The sequence below is a fragment of the Pogoniulus pusillus genome, unplaced genomic scaffold, assembly GCF_015220805.1.
Source record: "Pogoniulus pusillus isolate bPogPus1 unplaced genomic scaffold, bPogPus1.pri scaffold_50_arrow_ctg1, whole genome shotgun sequence".
In the NCBI taxonomy this organism is placed as follows: domain Eukaryota; kingdom Metazoa; phylum Chordata; class Aves; order Piciformes; family Lybiidae; genus Pogoniulus; species Pogoniulus pusillus.
In genome coordinates this window covers 625,342-640,822 of record NW_026974708.1, presented here as the reverse complement: position 1 = coordinate 640,822, position 15,481 = coordinate 625,342, and the positions used below count along the sequence as shown (strand labels likewise).

The window sequence follows — 15,481 nt, the reverse complement described above, 5'->3', positions numbered from 1 at the left end:
AGCAATAACAGTGATAATAGAGAAAGTGGTAATAATAGAAATAGAGATAAGAGTAATAGGTAATAGTAATAATTACAATAATGCAATAAATAGTCTAAGAATGTCAAGGATGCAAATGATAAGAGGAGTGATAGTAGCGGTAAGTGTAGTGATAATGATGCTAATGATAACAGAGATGATAGCAATTGGTCATAGCCAAGTGGCAGTCATCAATAAATAAAACTATTTTGTGATTGGAACAATTTTACTAAGTGGTTTGTAAGTTCCCAGGCCCATGGTTCCCTTGCAGTTGGAATGCTGTAGGAATTTTGCTGCACACCATTCCTAGCTTGCTCTACACAATGGAAAATCTTTTCCCCCCTTTCTCAGAAGTTGATTTGAAGTTTCAGTTTTAAGGTAGCTTTCCAGTTTAATACAAGTTTCTGGTTTGGGCAGAGGCAGAGTAGAGAGTTTAGAGTAGGGATATCAGAGAATGTTTCTGGTCTTTCCCTTCTATCAATGCTGGTGCTGAAGTGCCGGCCTTGCATCTGGGATAAAATGACTCTTGTGTCACCAATATGGTTAGATGTCATTCTCCACTGCATTTCTGTGTTGTGGTGAGTTCTATGCTTTCTTGCAAGAGGTGTGCACAGCTAACTTAGTTTAAGATTGGTACATATGGATAGGTCATGTTTGGTCCAGGGTTACAAGCATGGCGTGGATAGGGTAATACACAATAACATTCTACGGGGTCAGCCCCTGGGCTGGCTAACCCAGCCCTCTTGGGCTGGCTAACTCTGCCCACATGCAGCTGGCACTCCACCCCCTGCAGCTGCATGTGGGGGGTTCCACCCAGCACCTGGTATCTTGAGTCCAAGATGGACTCAAGGACACTTCCCAGCATGGGTTGCTCATGTTTATCATTTCATGTCCTGTTAGCAAAAATCTCTCCACACTTAAGGATAAGGATTATGCTTGCATTTAGCAAACAGAAGAGTTTCTATGGCAGTGAACTGGCACAAGCTAAAGGATTAATTTTCAAACATACACTGAGATTTCATTAGGAACACAATCTATTAGCTGTAGCTCTCTAGAGCAGAGAAATAAAGACTTGGTGCTGGTAAGGAGTAGCTTGACACATGCCACTGCAGGTGCCAGAGAGATCACAGACACACAGAGTCATCGCCTGAGCTATTCTGCAGTCACAAAAGGGCGGAGAAGTGAAAGCGGAGAACTGCAGAACGTTTCGTGGCATTATGGGCAAGTGCCTCCCTCATGTGCATCAACAAGGGCAGGGGATGGAAGCAGGCCACTGCAATCACAGCAGTACAAGCACCATGTGTTGTGTTCAGCCAAAACATAACAACAGCAACAATGGCACAATTCAAGGCCTAAGTAAGGTGCATTTGCAAAGAGCCTTGCTGGCAGTCTGCAGCAAGAGGCTGCAAAGCTGTGTCAGAAGTTAATGCACAATAATACCACGGAAGTCAGTCTGAAGTCTACCCTGGCTCGACCCTAAGCACCGCTTTACAGGTCTGAACTTGCAAATGCAGGTTTGGGTTTGCTTTACAGGATTCACCACCCTGTGAAGTACCTGAAGCCCCCTGCCCAGGACACAGACAGCCAAAGGCAGACTGACTCTGCTAATGGTTGTGCAGCTGAAACTGGAAGTCAACTGACTTGAGGCCTCTCACAATGGCTGCCATGTACCCAGAGATGCAACCCTTCTAACTGATTAGCAGACATTGGCTGCTGAAGTAAAGTCACTTTAGTGTGAAAACACTAAGGGTGTGCAGTGGGCCTGGGGGTCCTGGTGGATGGGACATTGACCATGAGCCTGCAGTGTGCTCTGGTGGCCAAGAGGGCCAAGAACATGTTGTGGAGGGCCTGTAGGCCCGAAAATAGGCTTATTTATGCCTTGCCCTGCCTGGACATGTTTTTCTGCCAGGACCCCTGGTTGTAAACACATTGTGTAAGCCCCCACACACCAGCTCATGTCTGCCTGGTGTAGGCCCATGTGATTCCCATATCTAGGGAAAGTCCAGGCAAGTGCCTTTTGCCTATTATGGTAAGGTTTGGCTGACTGCCAACCTGCTTGGTCATTCTAGTGGCCAAAGAGATCATTAATCTCAGTGCACATTCAATAAATAGGGGTGCACAGGTAAACAACGTGCTCAGACCCCTGCACGCTCAGACTCCATTGCCTGGCTCAGATGCTCAGACCCTCATGCTCTGACCCACATGCAGCTCAGACTCCCCTGCCTGCATACCTTAGTTGCAGAGCTCGCTTAAGCCTGCCTATCTATATATGTGGAGCCTATAGTCTCCTAGCCAGCTGTGCACATCTGCATGCTACTGTGTTATCAGGACCAGATCCTGTATTGCCTTTACCTATGGAGCTCGGACTCCCAGCAGCCACGCATACGTTGCATGCCCGCTGCCTATCATTGCCTCATAAGCACCACTGCCACTGAGATAACCAGGAAGCAGAGTCTGGATTGTCTGCACACACGGTCTGCTAGTCACGTGAGAACTGTGCTCAGCCTGCACGACTTCCAACTCCTGCACCTGAGATCCTGCCTGCCTACGTATCCCTGGACAAAGCATCCAGAAGAAGCCAGCAGCACAAAGGCAGAGATTGCATCCCTCGCCAGGAGAACCAGATCAGAGACCATCATTTTTTCCAGAAGCTGGGAAGATTCATCCTTTCCCCTCAAGCCAGGAGGATTCCAGCCTCAAAGTCCACAGGCAAAGTTCCCCTGAAGTCTGGACACTAGGCATAGGCCATGATGTAGCCCTGGAGGGTGATTATTGATTAATGAGTTGTGAGTAAATGCTTTAATATGTCTGTAAATATCTGTTGCCTTTGCCACAGAGCAGAATCAGTTTTCAGCCCACTGCTGGGCAGATAGCATATAGACCCCAAACGGTATTTGCCGCAGGGAAAACTCCTCTCTTTGTTTATAGTTTGAATGTTTGCTGGTTATTAATAAGTTACTGTGCATATTTTATCCTAGAATGTTTTCGTAACTGTGTACAATCCTTTTAATATTAATATACAGTGGTTGGGGGTGGCAGAGTTCAGAATATTGAATTTAATAAATATATATTTTTATATAATATATCTCACCCAAATTAATTTCTCCTCTCTGCCAAAATTGGCATAGGTGATGGAATACCCCTCCACAACAGAACATCATGGGGTGTATTAGAAGCACTGTGGTTAGTAGGTCAAAAGAGGTTCTCCTGCCCCTGGTGAGGCTGCATCTCGAGTACTGTGTGCAGTTCTGGGTCCCTCAGTTCAAGAAGGACCTCAGAGAGCTGCTTGAGAGAGTCCAGTGCAGAGCCAGAAAGCTGCTGCAGGCAGTGCAACATCTTCCTTATGAGGAGAGCCTGAGGAGCTGGGGCTTGGAGCTTGGAGAGGAGGAACCTGAGGGCTGCCCTTATTCACAGTTATGAAGATGTAAAGGTGAGTGCCCAGGGGCTGAAGCCAGGCTCTCCTTGGTGATGCCCAATGACAGCACAAGGGAAATGGTGGAAGTTGAGGCATAGGAAGTTCCATGGAAACACAAAGAAGAATTTTTTCCACTGTGAGGGTGACAGAACCCTGGAACAGTCTGCCCAGGGGGGTTGTGAAGTCTCCTTCTCTGAAGACATTCAAGACCTGTCTGGATGCCTTCCTGGGTTATCTGGTATAGGAGATCCTGCTCTGGCAGGGAGTTTGGCCTGGATGAACTTTCGAGGTCACTTCCATCTGGGGATTCTCAGCAGTCTGGGACTGGCTGTCATTGTGGGTTCCTAACTTGGGCTTCAGTCTCAAGAAGTTGGTTGGGCCACTAAGGATGAGTTTGTTCCCCTTTGTTTGCCTGTCTGTCAAAAGCCAGTGCATGTTGAGTGATGTTCTGTGTCAGGACGACTAGAACAGGGCAGAGCAAGGACGTCTGTGGGAAGAGTTCAGACCTCTGCATGAAATGAACAAAGTTCAAAAGGGGCAAATGTCACCTTAAAGCCCTTGAGCCTGTTTTGTTACCCTAAGCTCCCATTTCCAAGCCCAGGCCTGAGGCCTGTCTGCATTTCATAGAGCAATACTGAGCAAGATATTACTTGGGGACCTGTCCCAGAACAAGCTGGATCCAAAGACATCACCAAGTACGGACAGTGCAGGCTGCACCTCCTGATCTCCTCCCAGTGCTGACATGGTTTTGTCCTGGAGCAAAGTAGAAGCTTTGGCCCCATCCCAGTTCCAAATTCACTGGGATGCACTGCACCCCCAGTGCAGACCACATAACAGACTCCTTCGCAGTACAGGTTGTGTCTACTCCCATTCAAGGTTATACCACCTGAAGCCCTGAGACTCCTCCCAACACAATCTGTATCCCCCTACTCACTCCCAGACAGACTGGGCCTCATCTCAGTACAAACTTGTTCCCTATTGACTTGGACCTGGAGGTTCTGGTGTGCCCTTTCCTGTTGTGGTAGGCCTGATAGGCCCAAAACAGGCTTATAGATGTTCTGCCTTGCCTAGGCATGTTTTCCTGCCCCACCAGAGAGGTAAATGCAGGAAATGGACACAAAAGAACCTGTAGCCACTGAGCCTGGCCTGCCGAGGGCCCTGTGATATAAGGTACACGCACTTAGCTTGTGCCTGCCCAGTGCAAGGCCTGTGCTTTTCCCAAATTAGGGAAAAGTGAGCCTGTGGCTTAGCCTAATATGGCAAGGTTTGGCTAACTGCCATTCTGATTGGCTATTCTGCCTCCAAAGGGCAATTAATCTCAGCCCACATTGATAAAAGGAGATACGCAGATGAACAACCTGCTTTTGCTCCCCTGCTCTTTGCCTGCTCTCTCTGCTGTGCCCACCCGTGTTGCTATTGCACACTGCCTTATTGCTTGCCTGCTAAACTCCACTGCTGCCAGTTACCAGGAGCAGACCCTGGATGCCTGCACATGATAGGCCTGTGTGGCCAGCTAACATCGTGCTGAGACTGCACCACATCCTGCCTGGATCGCTCCACGTGTAAACTGGATACTCTGATGCCATCTCAGCACAGACTGGGCCACCTCCCAGTACAACCTGCATACCCTGAGCCCCTCTAGTATAGACTAGGCTCCACCCAGATGCTAACTAGTGCTCCTGGTCCCACCCTAGAACAGACTGAGCCCCATTGCACTCCAAACAGGAAGCCTTAAACCCCTTCAAGGACAGCCTGGCCTTCTCCTAGTACAAACTGCTCCTCCTGATCCCATGCCAGTATAGTCGGAGGCCTGTTCCAGAACAAACTGGATCCAAAGGCATCACCCAGTACAGACAAGAGATCATCCCAGTGTAAGCTACACCTGCTGATCTTCTCCCACTACTGACATGGTTTTGTCCTAGAGCAAAGTGGAAGCTTTGGCCCCATCCCAGTTCCAAATACATCCTTCCCAATACAAACCAGATAACAGACTCCACCCAGTACAGATTGAGCCTACTCATGTTAAAGGGTACACCACTTGAAGCCCTTCAACCACTGGACTGAGACTCTTCCCAGCACAATCTGTATCCCTTTACTCACTCCCAGACATACTGGGCCCCATCCCATTACAAACTGGTTTCCTGTTGGGTTGGAGCTGGAGATTCTGGTTATTCTGTCCCCAGTCAGAAAGGCACCACAGTGTCTTTCAGGGACCATTTCCAATGCCCTGGGATGGAGCAAAGTCTGCAGACAGTGAATAAGGCCAAGTGCAGATGGGCTGTGGCAGCAGGAGTGTGGCCACCCAGACACGAGGGTTGTCCTCCCCTGGACTCAGCACTGCTGGGGCCACATCTGCATTCTTGGTGTCTGGGTGTGGGGTTCTCCAGTCTGAAGGAGTGGGGAGGAACTGAAGAGGCTGCAGAGATCTGCCAGGATGGGGGCTGACATTTCTGTGGAGACGCTAAGGGACCTGAGCTGCTTCAGCCTGGGGAGTGGAGCTCAGGGCACTGCAACAGTAGTGTGCACATGGCTGAAGGGTGGGGTCAGAGGTGATGAAGCTCCTCTGGGTAGTGGGAAGAGACTGAAATCTCACGGAAGTGCAACTGGGAAAGTTCAGACTGGACTTAAGACAAAGAAATGTCACCCAGAGGGCAGGCCTGATAGGGATGAGGTCACCCAGAGGTCTCAAGGAATGGCCTCTGAGAGCAGAGACACCTCAGTGAAGGTGTCGGAATGTCAGGGTGAGAGCTGGGTGGGGAAGCAAGATGGGAGGTCAAGAGCCTGAAGGGGAATAGCTGCAGGCATGGGACAGTGTAGCACAGGCTGCAGCAGGCATGGCCAAGGGCTCTGGCCAGGCTGAAAGCCTAACAGGACCAAGGGCTCTCTCCCCTTGGCTCTGGCAGTTGTCTCTGCCACTGAGGCCTAGAGAAGAAACTTTTTTGGAGGCTTTCAGGCTCTGCTATTCCAAGGGCTGTGGTCAGGGCTTGGCCTTTCTGCTCCATAAGCCAAGCCCAAGGGTTTCTGCCCTGCACTCTGCCTTTGTCTCCTGCACTCATGGCCTCAATGAGCTGCTCTAAGGAGTGCCTGGGAGACTTTGTCAGTAACGACCCTCAGTGGGGCCAATCAATGCTTCAAGGCACTTTGGGGTTTGCTTCTGATTTGCACTTGTGGAGAGGCTTGTTCAGGCTGCTGGCAGCACCTGAGGAGCATGGACTCAGCCCCAAACACTCCATGGGGCTCATTAAAACACTGCTGAGCCACAACTTAGCCTCTGGTGCTTGCCAAGAGCTCTGCAGCTACTTGGAGAGGTTTTTGTTCTGAGAAGCATCTGCTCAAAATGCTTTGCAGGGGAACATTTCATTACTTTCCAGCAGGAGTTGTCTCTGGGCAAGCAAAGCACAGCAGAGCCTGCCCCAGGCTGCTGCCAAGGAACAGACTCTGCAGCATCTGCTCAGCACAAGCTGTGTCTGATGCAGAGATGCTGCCAGCAGAAGCTTCTGCTGAGGCTCTGCAGTTGCTTTCCTCCTTGCTCCCTCTTGGGGAGGCCACAAAGTGTCACAGAATGTCCTGCCCTGCTCACTGCTCACCCTCACTCCTCACTGCGTCCAGCAGAGGCCAGAGGCACAGGTGAGGGACAGGATCTCCTTTGCCAGGGGCTGGGGGTCAGGGCTTGGCCCTTTGCATTCATGAAACCCCTCCAGGTTTGCTCAGCATCAGAGCCACCTTTAGCTGCTGTCCTGACCTGTCAGCTCTGCCTCCAGCTCTCTGCTCTGCCCAGCCCCTGCAGGTGCTTCAGTGCCTCCAGGGATGCTTCCCTTGCATCCACTGCCTCCTGCTGTTCTAAGCAGGCACTGGGGACACTTTTCCAGTGTCCCTCCATGGGACCCATTAACACTCCAAGAAACTTTAGAGTTTGACTCTGACTTTGAATTCTGGAGAGGTTTCTTCAGCTTTTCAGTCTCTGAGGTTCATGAACTCAGCACCGAAGCCTCCAGAGGGGTCCTTAAAATACCTTGGGTTGGTCCTCTGCTGCTGAGCTGGGTGAGAGGCTTCCTGTCCAGGTTGCTGCTTGTGTGTTCTGGGGTTTGGGTGCTGGCTCACTTTTCCTTGTGGATGGCAGCATGAGGGGAAGGGCTGTAGGGGCTTAGCTGCTGGCTGCTGCTTGCTTCTGTTTCCTGCTGTGCTTTGTGTGCAGATAGGCTCAGGTCATTCTGCATTATTGTGTCTCATCTGCATCAAATTCTTTATCTCAGTTCTTTGTCTCAACTTAGGGTTTGTGTGTGTCACTTCTTTGCTGGGAGGAAACAAGCAGATGAACCTGTTACAGTGCATTAACCTGCTCCAGGCAACAGAGAGCCAGGCCACCCCTCTGCAGCGCTCTGCTCTGCTGCGCAGGCAAAGAAAGGAGATGCTGGAGAAATAGACTTTGAACCCAGACTCCTCTGGGCTCACAAAAGTCCAGGTTCATCTTCAAGGACATTGTTAGTGAGATCATCCTTCAGCACAGGGAGGTGTAACAGGCACAGGGCAGCTGTGTGGTGAGCAGCAGGTCACTCGTGGGCAGCTCAGCTCTGCTGACTGTGTTAGGACACAGAGAGACATTTGATCTCTTAAGGTTCTCAAGCAGGCTGAGAACAGTGGCAAAGACGAGTACCTGTGACCCCTTCAGCAAATGTGGCCTCACTCAGCATACAAACCTGAGCTCACAAAGAGCTGAGTGAAGAACCCCCCCCAGAGAGAGAGAAGTGATTTTGAACAGCACTCCTTGGGAGCCAGCAGAGGACAGGAACAAAGCAGCCTGCCCTAACTCGTGGATGTCTTCTCCTTTTCCAGCAGTGCTCCATGCCCAGAGGCAGGCAATGTCCAACAGCAGCTCCATCACCCACTTCCTCCTCCTGCCATTTGCAGGCACACAGCAGCTGCAGCTGCTGCACTTCTGCCTCTTCCTGGCCATCTACCTGGCTGCCCTCCTGGGCAACAGCCTCATCATCACCACCATAGCCTGGCACCACCACCTGCACACCCCCATGTACTTCTTCCTCATGAACCTCGCCCTCATTGACATGGGCACCATCTCCACCACTGTGCCCAAATCCATGGCCAATTCCATGTGGGACACCAGGGTCATCTCTTACACAGGATGTGTTCTCCAGCTCTTCTTCCTAATATTCCTTGTTGATGCTGAGTTTTGTCTTCTCATAGTCATGTCCTACGACCGCTACATTGCCATCTGCAGACCCCTGCACTATGAGACCATCCTGGGCAGCAGAGCTTGTGCCCACATGGCAGCAGCTGCCTGGGCCAGTGGCTTTCTCAATGCTCTGTTGCACACAGCCAATACATTTTCCCTGCCCCTCTGCCAGGGCAATGCTGTGCACCAGTTCTTCTGTGAGATCCCTCAGATCCTCAAGCTCTCCTGCTCCAGAACCTACCTCAGAGAAGCTGGACTTATTGTGTTCAGTGTCTGTTTATTCTTTGGTTGTTTTGTGTTCATTGTGGTGTCCTATGTGCAGATCTTCAGGGCAGTGCTGAGGATGCCCTCTCAGCAGGGACGCCACAAAGCCTTTGCCACCTGCCTCCCTCACCTGGCTGTGCTCTCCCTGTTTGTCAGCACTTGCATGTTTGCCTACCTGAAGCCCCCCTCCATCTCCTCCCCATCCCTGGATCTGGTGGTGTCAGTTCTGTACTCAGTGGTGCCTCCAGCAGTGAACCCTCTCATCTACAGCCTGAGGAACCAGGAGCTCAAGGATGCCCTGAGAAAACTGTTTGGACATTTTTAAGCAGCAAGAGACTTCCATCATTTCTCTTCAAATGTCTGCCCATGGATGCCATGAGAGGTTGTTGCTGTCTTTCCTTCTTTGCCTTTTGTTAACCTTTTTCAATCTGGGATGCTCAGTCTGCACACAAATCCCACTGCCCTTTCTCTCCTGCTTCAGTGTCCCCCCATCTTGTGTGACCCAAAGACTTTGTGTCCACCACCTGCCACATTCTCTGTGTGTCTAACCACAATCAGCATTTTGTCTGAGATCCACCCTCAGCAGGGCAGGAAGGAGTGGGGAATGAAAACATCTTTGTAACTGCTCCAGCTTTTGTGGGAATGCAGAATGCAGAAGAGTTATGGGTTGCAGGTGCAGGAGAGCTGTGGGAATGGAGCGAAGAGAAATGACAACAGGCAGATCCTTGCAATAGCAGACCTTGGTTCTCACAAGCAGCTGGCCACCTTGTCTCAGAAGGAATAGGTAATGGGGACTTTGCTAACGAGAATACCAAGGTGTGCATGCATGCAGGTGTGCTGGGTTGTCCCTGACTAATTCTGCTAATGTAGGCCTGTGCTCTGCTGGCTGAGTGGTACATGAATAGAACTGGCTTCTGCGTAGTTCACATTGAATCGTCTGGAGACCCTCGTAGCTGGGCTTGGCCACATTGGCCTGTGAGGCCTTGACTGCAGTCCTGCAGCAGGCAGAGATAGCAGGCAGTGCGGCCTGCAACATCTGGTGCACTGAACAGTGGGTTTTGACCCCCTAAGGTGCACGGAACAGAGAGGCTTGGCCTTCCTCCGCAGCTGAAGATTCCACTTGTGGGAGTATGAAGAATGCTGACGAGAGAGCGGGGAGCAGCAGAACCGGCCGTAGCGGTCCCTGCGCCGGGGATCGGGTTAAGATGTGCACGCATCCAGAGATACTCTGATCCTATCCAAGGTAGACAGCCAGGGGGTCATGGGGTCCACGCTCAGAGAAGCAGTGGTGGGAGGCCCCCCAAAAAACTCCTCTATGAGTAGCTGTCTTTATGAGATGTCGAAGGCTCTACTTTTGCTGGCCAAAAGGAGCGATTCTTGATCGCTGCAGTAGGTGGCCCTTCGAAGCAGTCTGTCTGGGAGACCGTGGGAAAAATCCTGAAAAAAACCCCATAAATGTTGTTTCTAAAGACTCTTAGATTTGCCTTAGAGTCAGACTGGGGAGCGTGATGGAAGCCACAGAGGTGTTTCAGGAATTTTTTGCCGCTATCCAGGGACTGCTGTTTGCAACTGTGTCTCAAAGTCCGTTCAAGTTAACTTCTCAGCTGCAAAGATGACGTCCGAGAGGAAGAAGTGACCGAGTCTGCATCAGAGGGTGCTTCATCCTCCTCTGGAGATCCGCTCTTGCCATCTCCCACGCTTTGTAGACCGCCCTCAGGAAAGACGAAGCCCTGCAGGTCGAAGCGTCTGAAAGACCTCCCTGAGGCGGCTGAGTATAATCCATCCCTCACTGACAGTGGGACCTGTGAGACGCTTTTCCTGCAGGGGCGGTGGGTCTGTTCTGGGGAGCTGCTGGGTCTCTGTCTGGGCTTCAGGGGGCTGGGCTGTTTGCATTCAGCGTGTTCTGTGACCGATGGAGGTTTTTCTTCCTTCGCTTTGAATCGCATTATAAAGTTCGCAGAACACAAGAACCTCCTGGCTGCAAGATGGAGGGGGCATCCCTCCGCCGGATTCGCCAGCTGCACCCCCCCACCTTGGTCTCGGGCTGCATCGTGGGGCTTGGGAGTTTCGGGGCTGGTTCTCGGTTGTTGGTTTCGTGCCCACACGCCCCCCCCCCCCTCCCCCCGCGCCTGCCGGAGCAGCGCAGCTCACCCCCTCCCTCCGCCCCCCCCCGCAGGATCACAGCCTGGTGCTGGGGGTGCGCACCCTGCCCCCTCCTGGCGCCGGCTCCGCGGGACACATACACACACCCCCCACCCCCATTCCCTCCTCCTTCCCTGCGGGACTGGGAGGCCCCCCCCGCCTCCCTCCCCCCGTGTGCAATGAGCGTGGCTCACCTGGACCCCCCTCTCCCTGCACTTTCTCAGCGCCTTGATTCCTTAAAGTGACAGATTCACAATTTTGTGTCTTGCTACCTGTGTGTTACTGATGTAGATCTTGATGATGTTTTTATCCTTCTGACTGCACTGGATCCTAGAGGTTACTGGATAAGATGTTCAGTGCTTGTTAATTGTAATGGTATATTGGAGTAAGAATGCTAAGTTTGTGACTGGTCCTACCAGGGTAAAACTGATATGTTAACAATTTTTTTTCCCCTTTTGGGATTGACTGACCTAAAGGTTTAATTTTTTTTCTACATGCCAGGGCTTGATGAGTTTTTTTGCTGCCAGGGCAATGCTGTGCACCAGTTCTTCTGTGAAATCCCCCAGATCCTCAAGCTCTCCTGCTCCACAGCCTACCCCAGGGAGGTTTGGCTTCTGGTGCCCAGTGCCTGTGTAGTCTTTGGCTGCATTGTGTTCATTGTGGTGTCCTATGTGCAAATCTTCAGGGCAGTGCTGAGGATGCCCTCTCAGCAGGGACGCCACAAAGCCTTTGCCACCTGCCTCCCTCACCTGGCTGTGCTCTCCCTGTTTGTCAGCACTTGCATGTTTGCCTACCTGAAGCCCCCCTCCATCTCCTCCCCATCCCTGGATCTGGTGGTGTCAGTTCTGTACTCAGTGGTGCCTCCAGCAGTGAACCCTCTCATCTACAGCCTGAGGAACCAGGAGCTGAAGGATGCCCTGAGCAAGCTGCTCACTGGATGCTTTCAGAAGCAGTAAACTGTTTCTCTTCTGCTGCAGGGCAGTTCTGGTGTCACTCAGTGCAGGCTCAGTCTGCTTCTCAGGTGTTTGCTGTTTGTGGTGGACTTTTAATCCTGTTTCCTTCCCCTTTCTTGTTCCCTCTGTGTTGGCTTTTCTGACTGAGAGTCTATGCAGGAGGAGCTCTGATCCTTGCTTGGGTAAACCAACAAAAGGACCTTTCAGTAACATTTCTGTTCCTGAGATCCTTCCTCCAAGAGTTTTCTGGAGCTCCAGGGACAATTCCTGTGTGCAGAGTTGGCAGAGAAAAGAGTCCCAGCCCAGCAGCACTGCCAGGCAGCAGCACTCCCTGTACCCCCTGCCCCCTTCCTAACACAGACTGGCTCCTTCCGGTGCCAGTTGGATCTCCTGGACCCCTCCTGGTACAACCTCTTCCTCAGCCCAGTAAAAACTGATTCCCTGACCCTGTCCCACACCAGCTCCATCCATCCCAATACCAATTCCATACCTTGACCCCTCCCTGATGCCCTGATCCCATCCCACTTTAGACTCCCAGTCCCAACAGAGTCCCTTGAAGCCCTCAGTGTACAGACTTGGCCTTGTCCCAGCAAAAACTGATTCTCCTCATCCCATTCCAGTACAGCCTGAGACCCACCCCAGAACAAACTGGGAGCCCTGGATAGGTGCCAGTGTCAAATGAATTCCTTCCAAGGGCAAAGTCAGTAATGTGACCACGCTCCCAGAGCAGGCTGTGTCCCTTGCCAGTAAAAACAGCAGAGCCTGAACAGCTCCCAGTACAGCTGTGGCCTCCTCCCAGAACAATCTGGATCCTCTTGCCCTCTCCCAAAATCCTCCCAGTCCCATCCCAGTACAGAGTGCATCCCCTGCCTCCCTCCTAGCACTGACTGCATCCATTCCAGTACAAACAGGACACACCCAGCACAGTCTGGGCCCTGTCCCAGTCCAAGCAGGGACCCTTTAATCTCTCCAAGTACACCTCAGGCCTTGTCCCAGTGGGAACTGTATCCCTGATCCCCTCCCAGCACAGACTGGGCAAAGCTTGCTCTAAACTTCATCCCTTGGTCCATTCCCAGTACAGACCAGACCTGACCCAGTACAACTGGGGTCCCCTCTTGTTGGAGAGACTCTTGCTAGCAGAGGACACGAAATGATGAACAAGAGCAACCTGTGCTGGGAAGTGTCCTTGGGCCTGTCTCTGGCTCAGGAAACCAAACTGTAAGCAGTGAGCACCCCACACACAGCTGCAGTGGGCAGAGTTAGCCAGCCTGGGGGCTGCCCCTGTAGAGTGTTGTTGTGTACAACCCAATCCGTGCCTCACCTGTAACCCTGCACCCTCCACACGTAACCAATCTCAGTCTTGCAGGAAAGCATCTAAGTGTCTGTGACACCAGAAATAAACAGACTGTGACCACCTAAGCACATTGGGGAACAAAGAGTCATTCTACCCAGGTGCTCCACCAGCACCCTCTCTCCATTCCAGTCACCTCAGTACAAGCAGCATCTCCTGAACCCCTCCCAGCACAGCTGTGGCCTCCTCCCAGCACACAGAGGATTGTTTCCCATCTCCCAGCATAATCTGGCTCCCAGCCCAGGACAAAGCACATCCCCTGCAAACCCTCACTGCACCCCAGCACAGCCTGGGCCTCACTGCAGTGCCAACAGGACCTCCCCAGTGCCAGCCCAGCTCACACTGGGCTCTCCTCCTCCTGCAGACTCAGCCTCTTTAACCCCTCCCAGCACAGCCTGGCCCAGGCCCAGCACAAACTGCATGCCCTGCTCTGCTCCCAGGGCAGACTGGCTCTGGCCAGAGCACAAACTGGACACCCTGAGCCCATCCCAGTACTGACTGGGCCTTGGCTCACACAACCTGGGTCCCATCAACATCTCCAAGCACAGCCCTGGCCTTGTCCCAGCATGACCTGGTTCCACTGATGCCCTCCCAGTACTGACTGGGTCTCCCTTCAGTGCAGAGTGGATCCCCTGTCCCCTTCCAGCAGTGCCTGTGTCCATTACAGTACCAACTGCACATCTGAGCCCACCCCAGTATGGTCTGAGCCCTGTCCCAGTTCTAACAGTGTCCCTTTAAGCATTCCAAGGACAGACCAAGCCTTGTCCCAGTACAAACTGGAGTGGCTGAGAGCAGCCAGAGAGGGATCTGGGAGTGCTGATTGATACCCACCTGAACATGAGCCAGCAGTGTGCCCAGGTGGCCAAGAGAGCCAGTGGCATCCTGGCCTGCATCAGGAATGGTGTGGCCAGCAGGAGCAGGGAGGTCATTCTGCCCCTGTACTCTGCACTGGTTAGACCACACCTTGAGTACTGTGTTCAGTTCTGGGCCCCCCAGTTTAGGAGGGACATTGAGATGCTTGAGCGTGTCCAGAGAAGGGCAACGAGGCTGGGGAGAGGCCTTGAGCACAAGCCCTATGAGGAGAGGCTGAGGGAGCTGGGATTGTTTAGCCTGGAGAAGAGGAGGCTCAGGGGTGACCTTATTGCTGTCTACAACTACCTGAGGGGTGGTTGTGGCCAGGAGGAGGTTGCTCTCTTCTCTCAGGTGGCCAGCACCAGAACGAGAGGACACAGCCTCAGGCTGCACCAGGGGAAATTTAGGCTGGAGGTGAGGAGAAAGTTCTTCACTGAGAGAGTCATTGGACACTGGAATGGGCTGCCCGGGGAGGTGGTGGAGTCGCCGTCCCTGGAGCTGTTCAAGGCAGGACTGGACGTGGCACTTGGTGCCATGGTCTGGCCTTGAGCTCTGTGGTAAAGGGTTGGACTTGATGAGCTGTGAGGTCTCTTCCAACCTTGGTGATACTCTGATACTGTGATACTTTTATCCCCTCCCAGCACAGACCTGGCAGCATCTCAGTCAAAACTGAGCCCCTTTAACCCCTGTCAGTACAGACAGGACAAGCTCTAGCATAGACTGGATCCACTCTTCCCCTCCCAGTACAGCCTAGGCCCCACCCCAGTACACATTGATCCCCTGGTCCCATGCCAGTACAGTTTCACTCTCACCCCAGTCCAAACCTGACCCCCTGGTGCCCAGCACATACTGGATCCCTTTTAGCCCTCTCAGCACAGGCTGGGCCCTGTCAGAGTAGAAACTGGATACCCTGACCCCCTCCCAGCACAGACTGGGCAAGGCACCAGGTCCAGCCTGGCTGCCTTTAACCTCTCCCAGTAAAGTCTGGGCAGTCACATTGCAAACTGGATCCTCTGCTCCCATTCCACTGCAGACTGGATCCCACCCTTGTCCAAACTGGATCCCATTAAAGCCTCCAAGGATAGACTTGGCCCTGTCCCAGGTTCATTTGTTCCCCTAATGCCTTCCCAGCACAGACTGGGCTGCAATCCAGTACAAACTGGATCCCCTTCACCCTCCCTGCACTGAGTGGATCCCTGCAAGTGTAAAATGGACACTCTGGCCCCTCCCAGTACTCACTGAACTCACTCCCAGGACAACCTGCACCCCTCAGCACCATCCCACTTCACTCTGGA

The 15,481-nt window shown here is 52.4% G+C and overlaps 1 protein-coding gene across 1 annotated transcript; it reads left to right on the top strand.

Annotated features, from left to right (window-relative positions):
• Positions 1-8,292: 8,292 nt before the first annotated feature.
• Positions 8,293-12,160, top strand: LOC135174205 (olfactory receptor 14J1-like). Its single transcript, XM_064141437.1, has 2 exons — positions 8,293-8,911; positions 11,667-12,160. Exons 1-2 carry the CDS (start codon positions 8,293-8,295, stop codon positions 11,984-11,986), a joined length of 939 nt encoding a protein of 312 aa, XP_063997507.1. The 3' UTR covers positions 11,987-12,160.
• Positions 12,161-15,481: the final 3,321 nt, after the last annotated feature.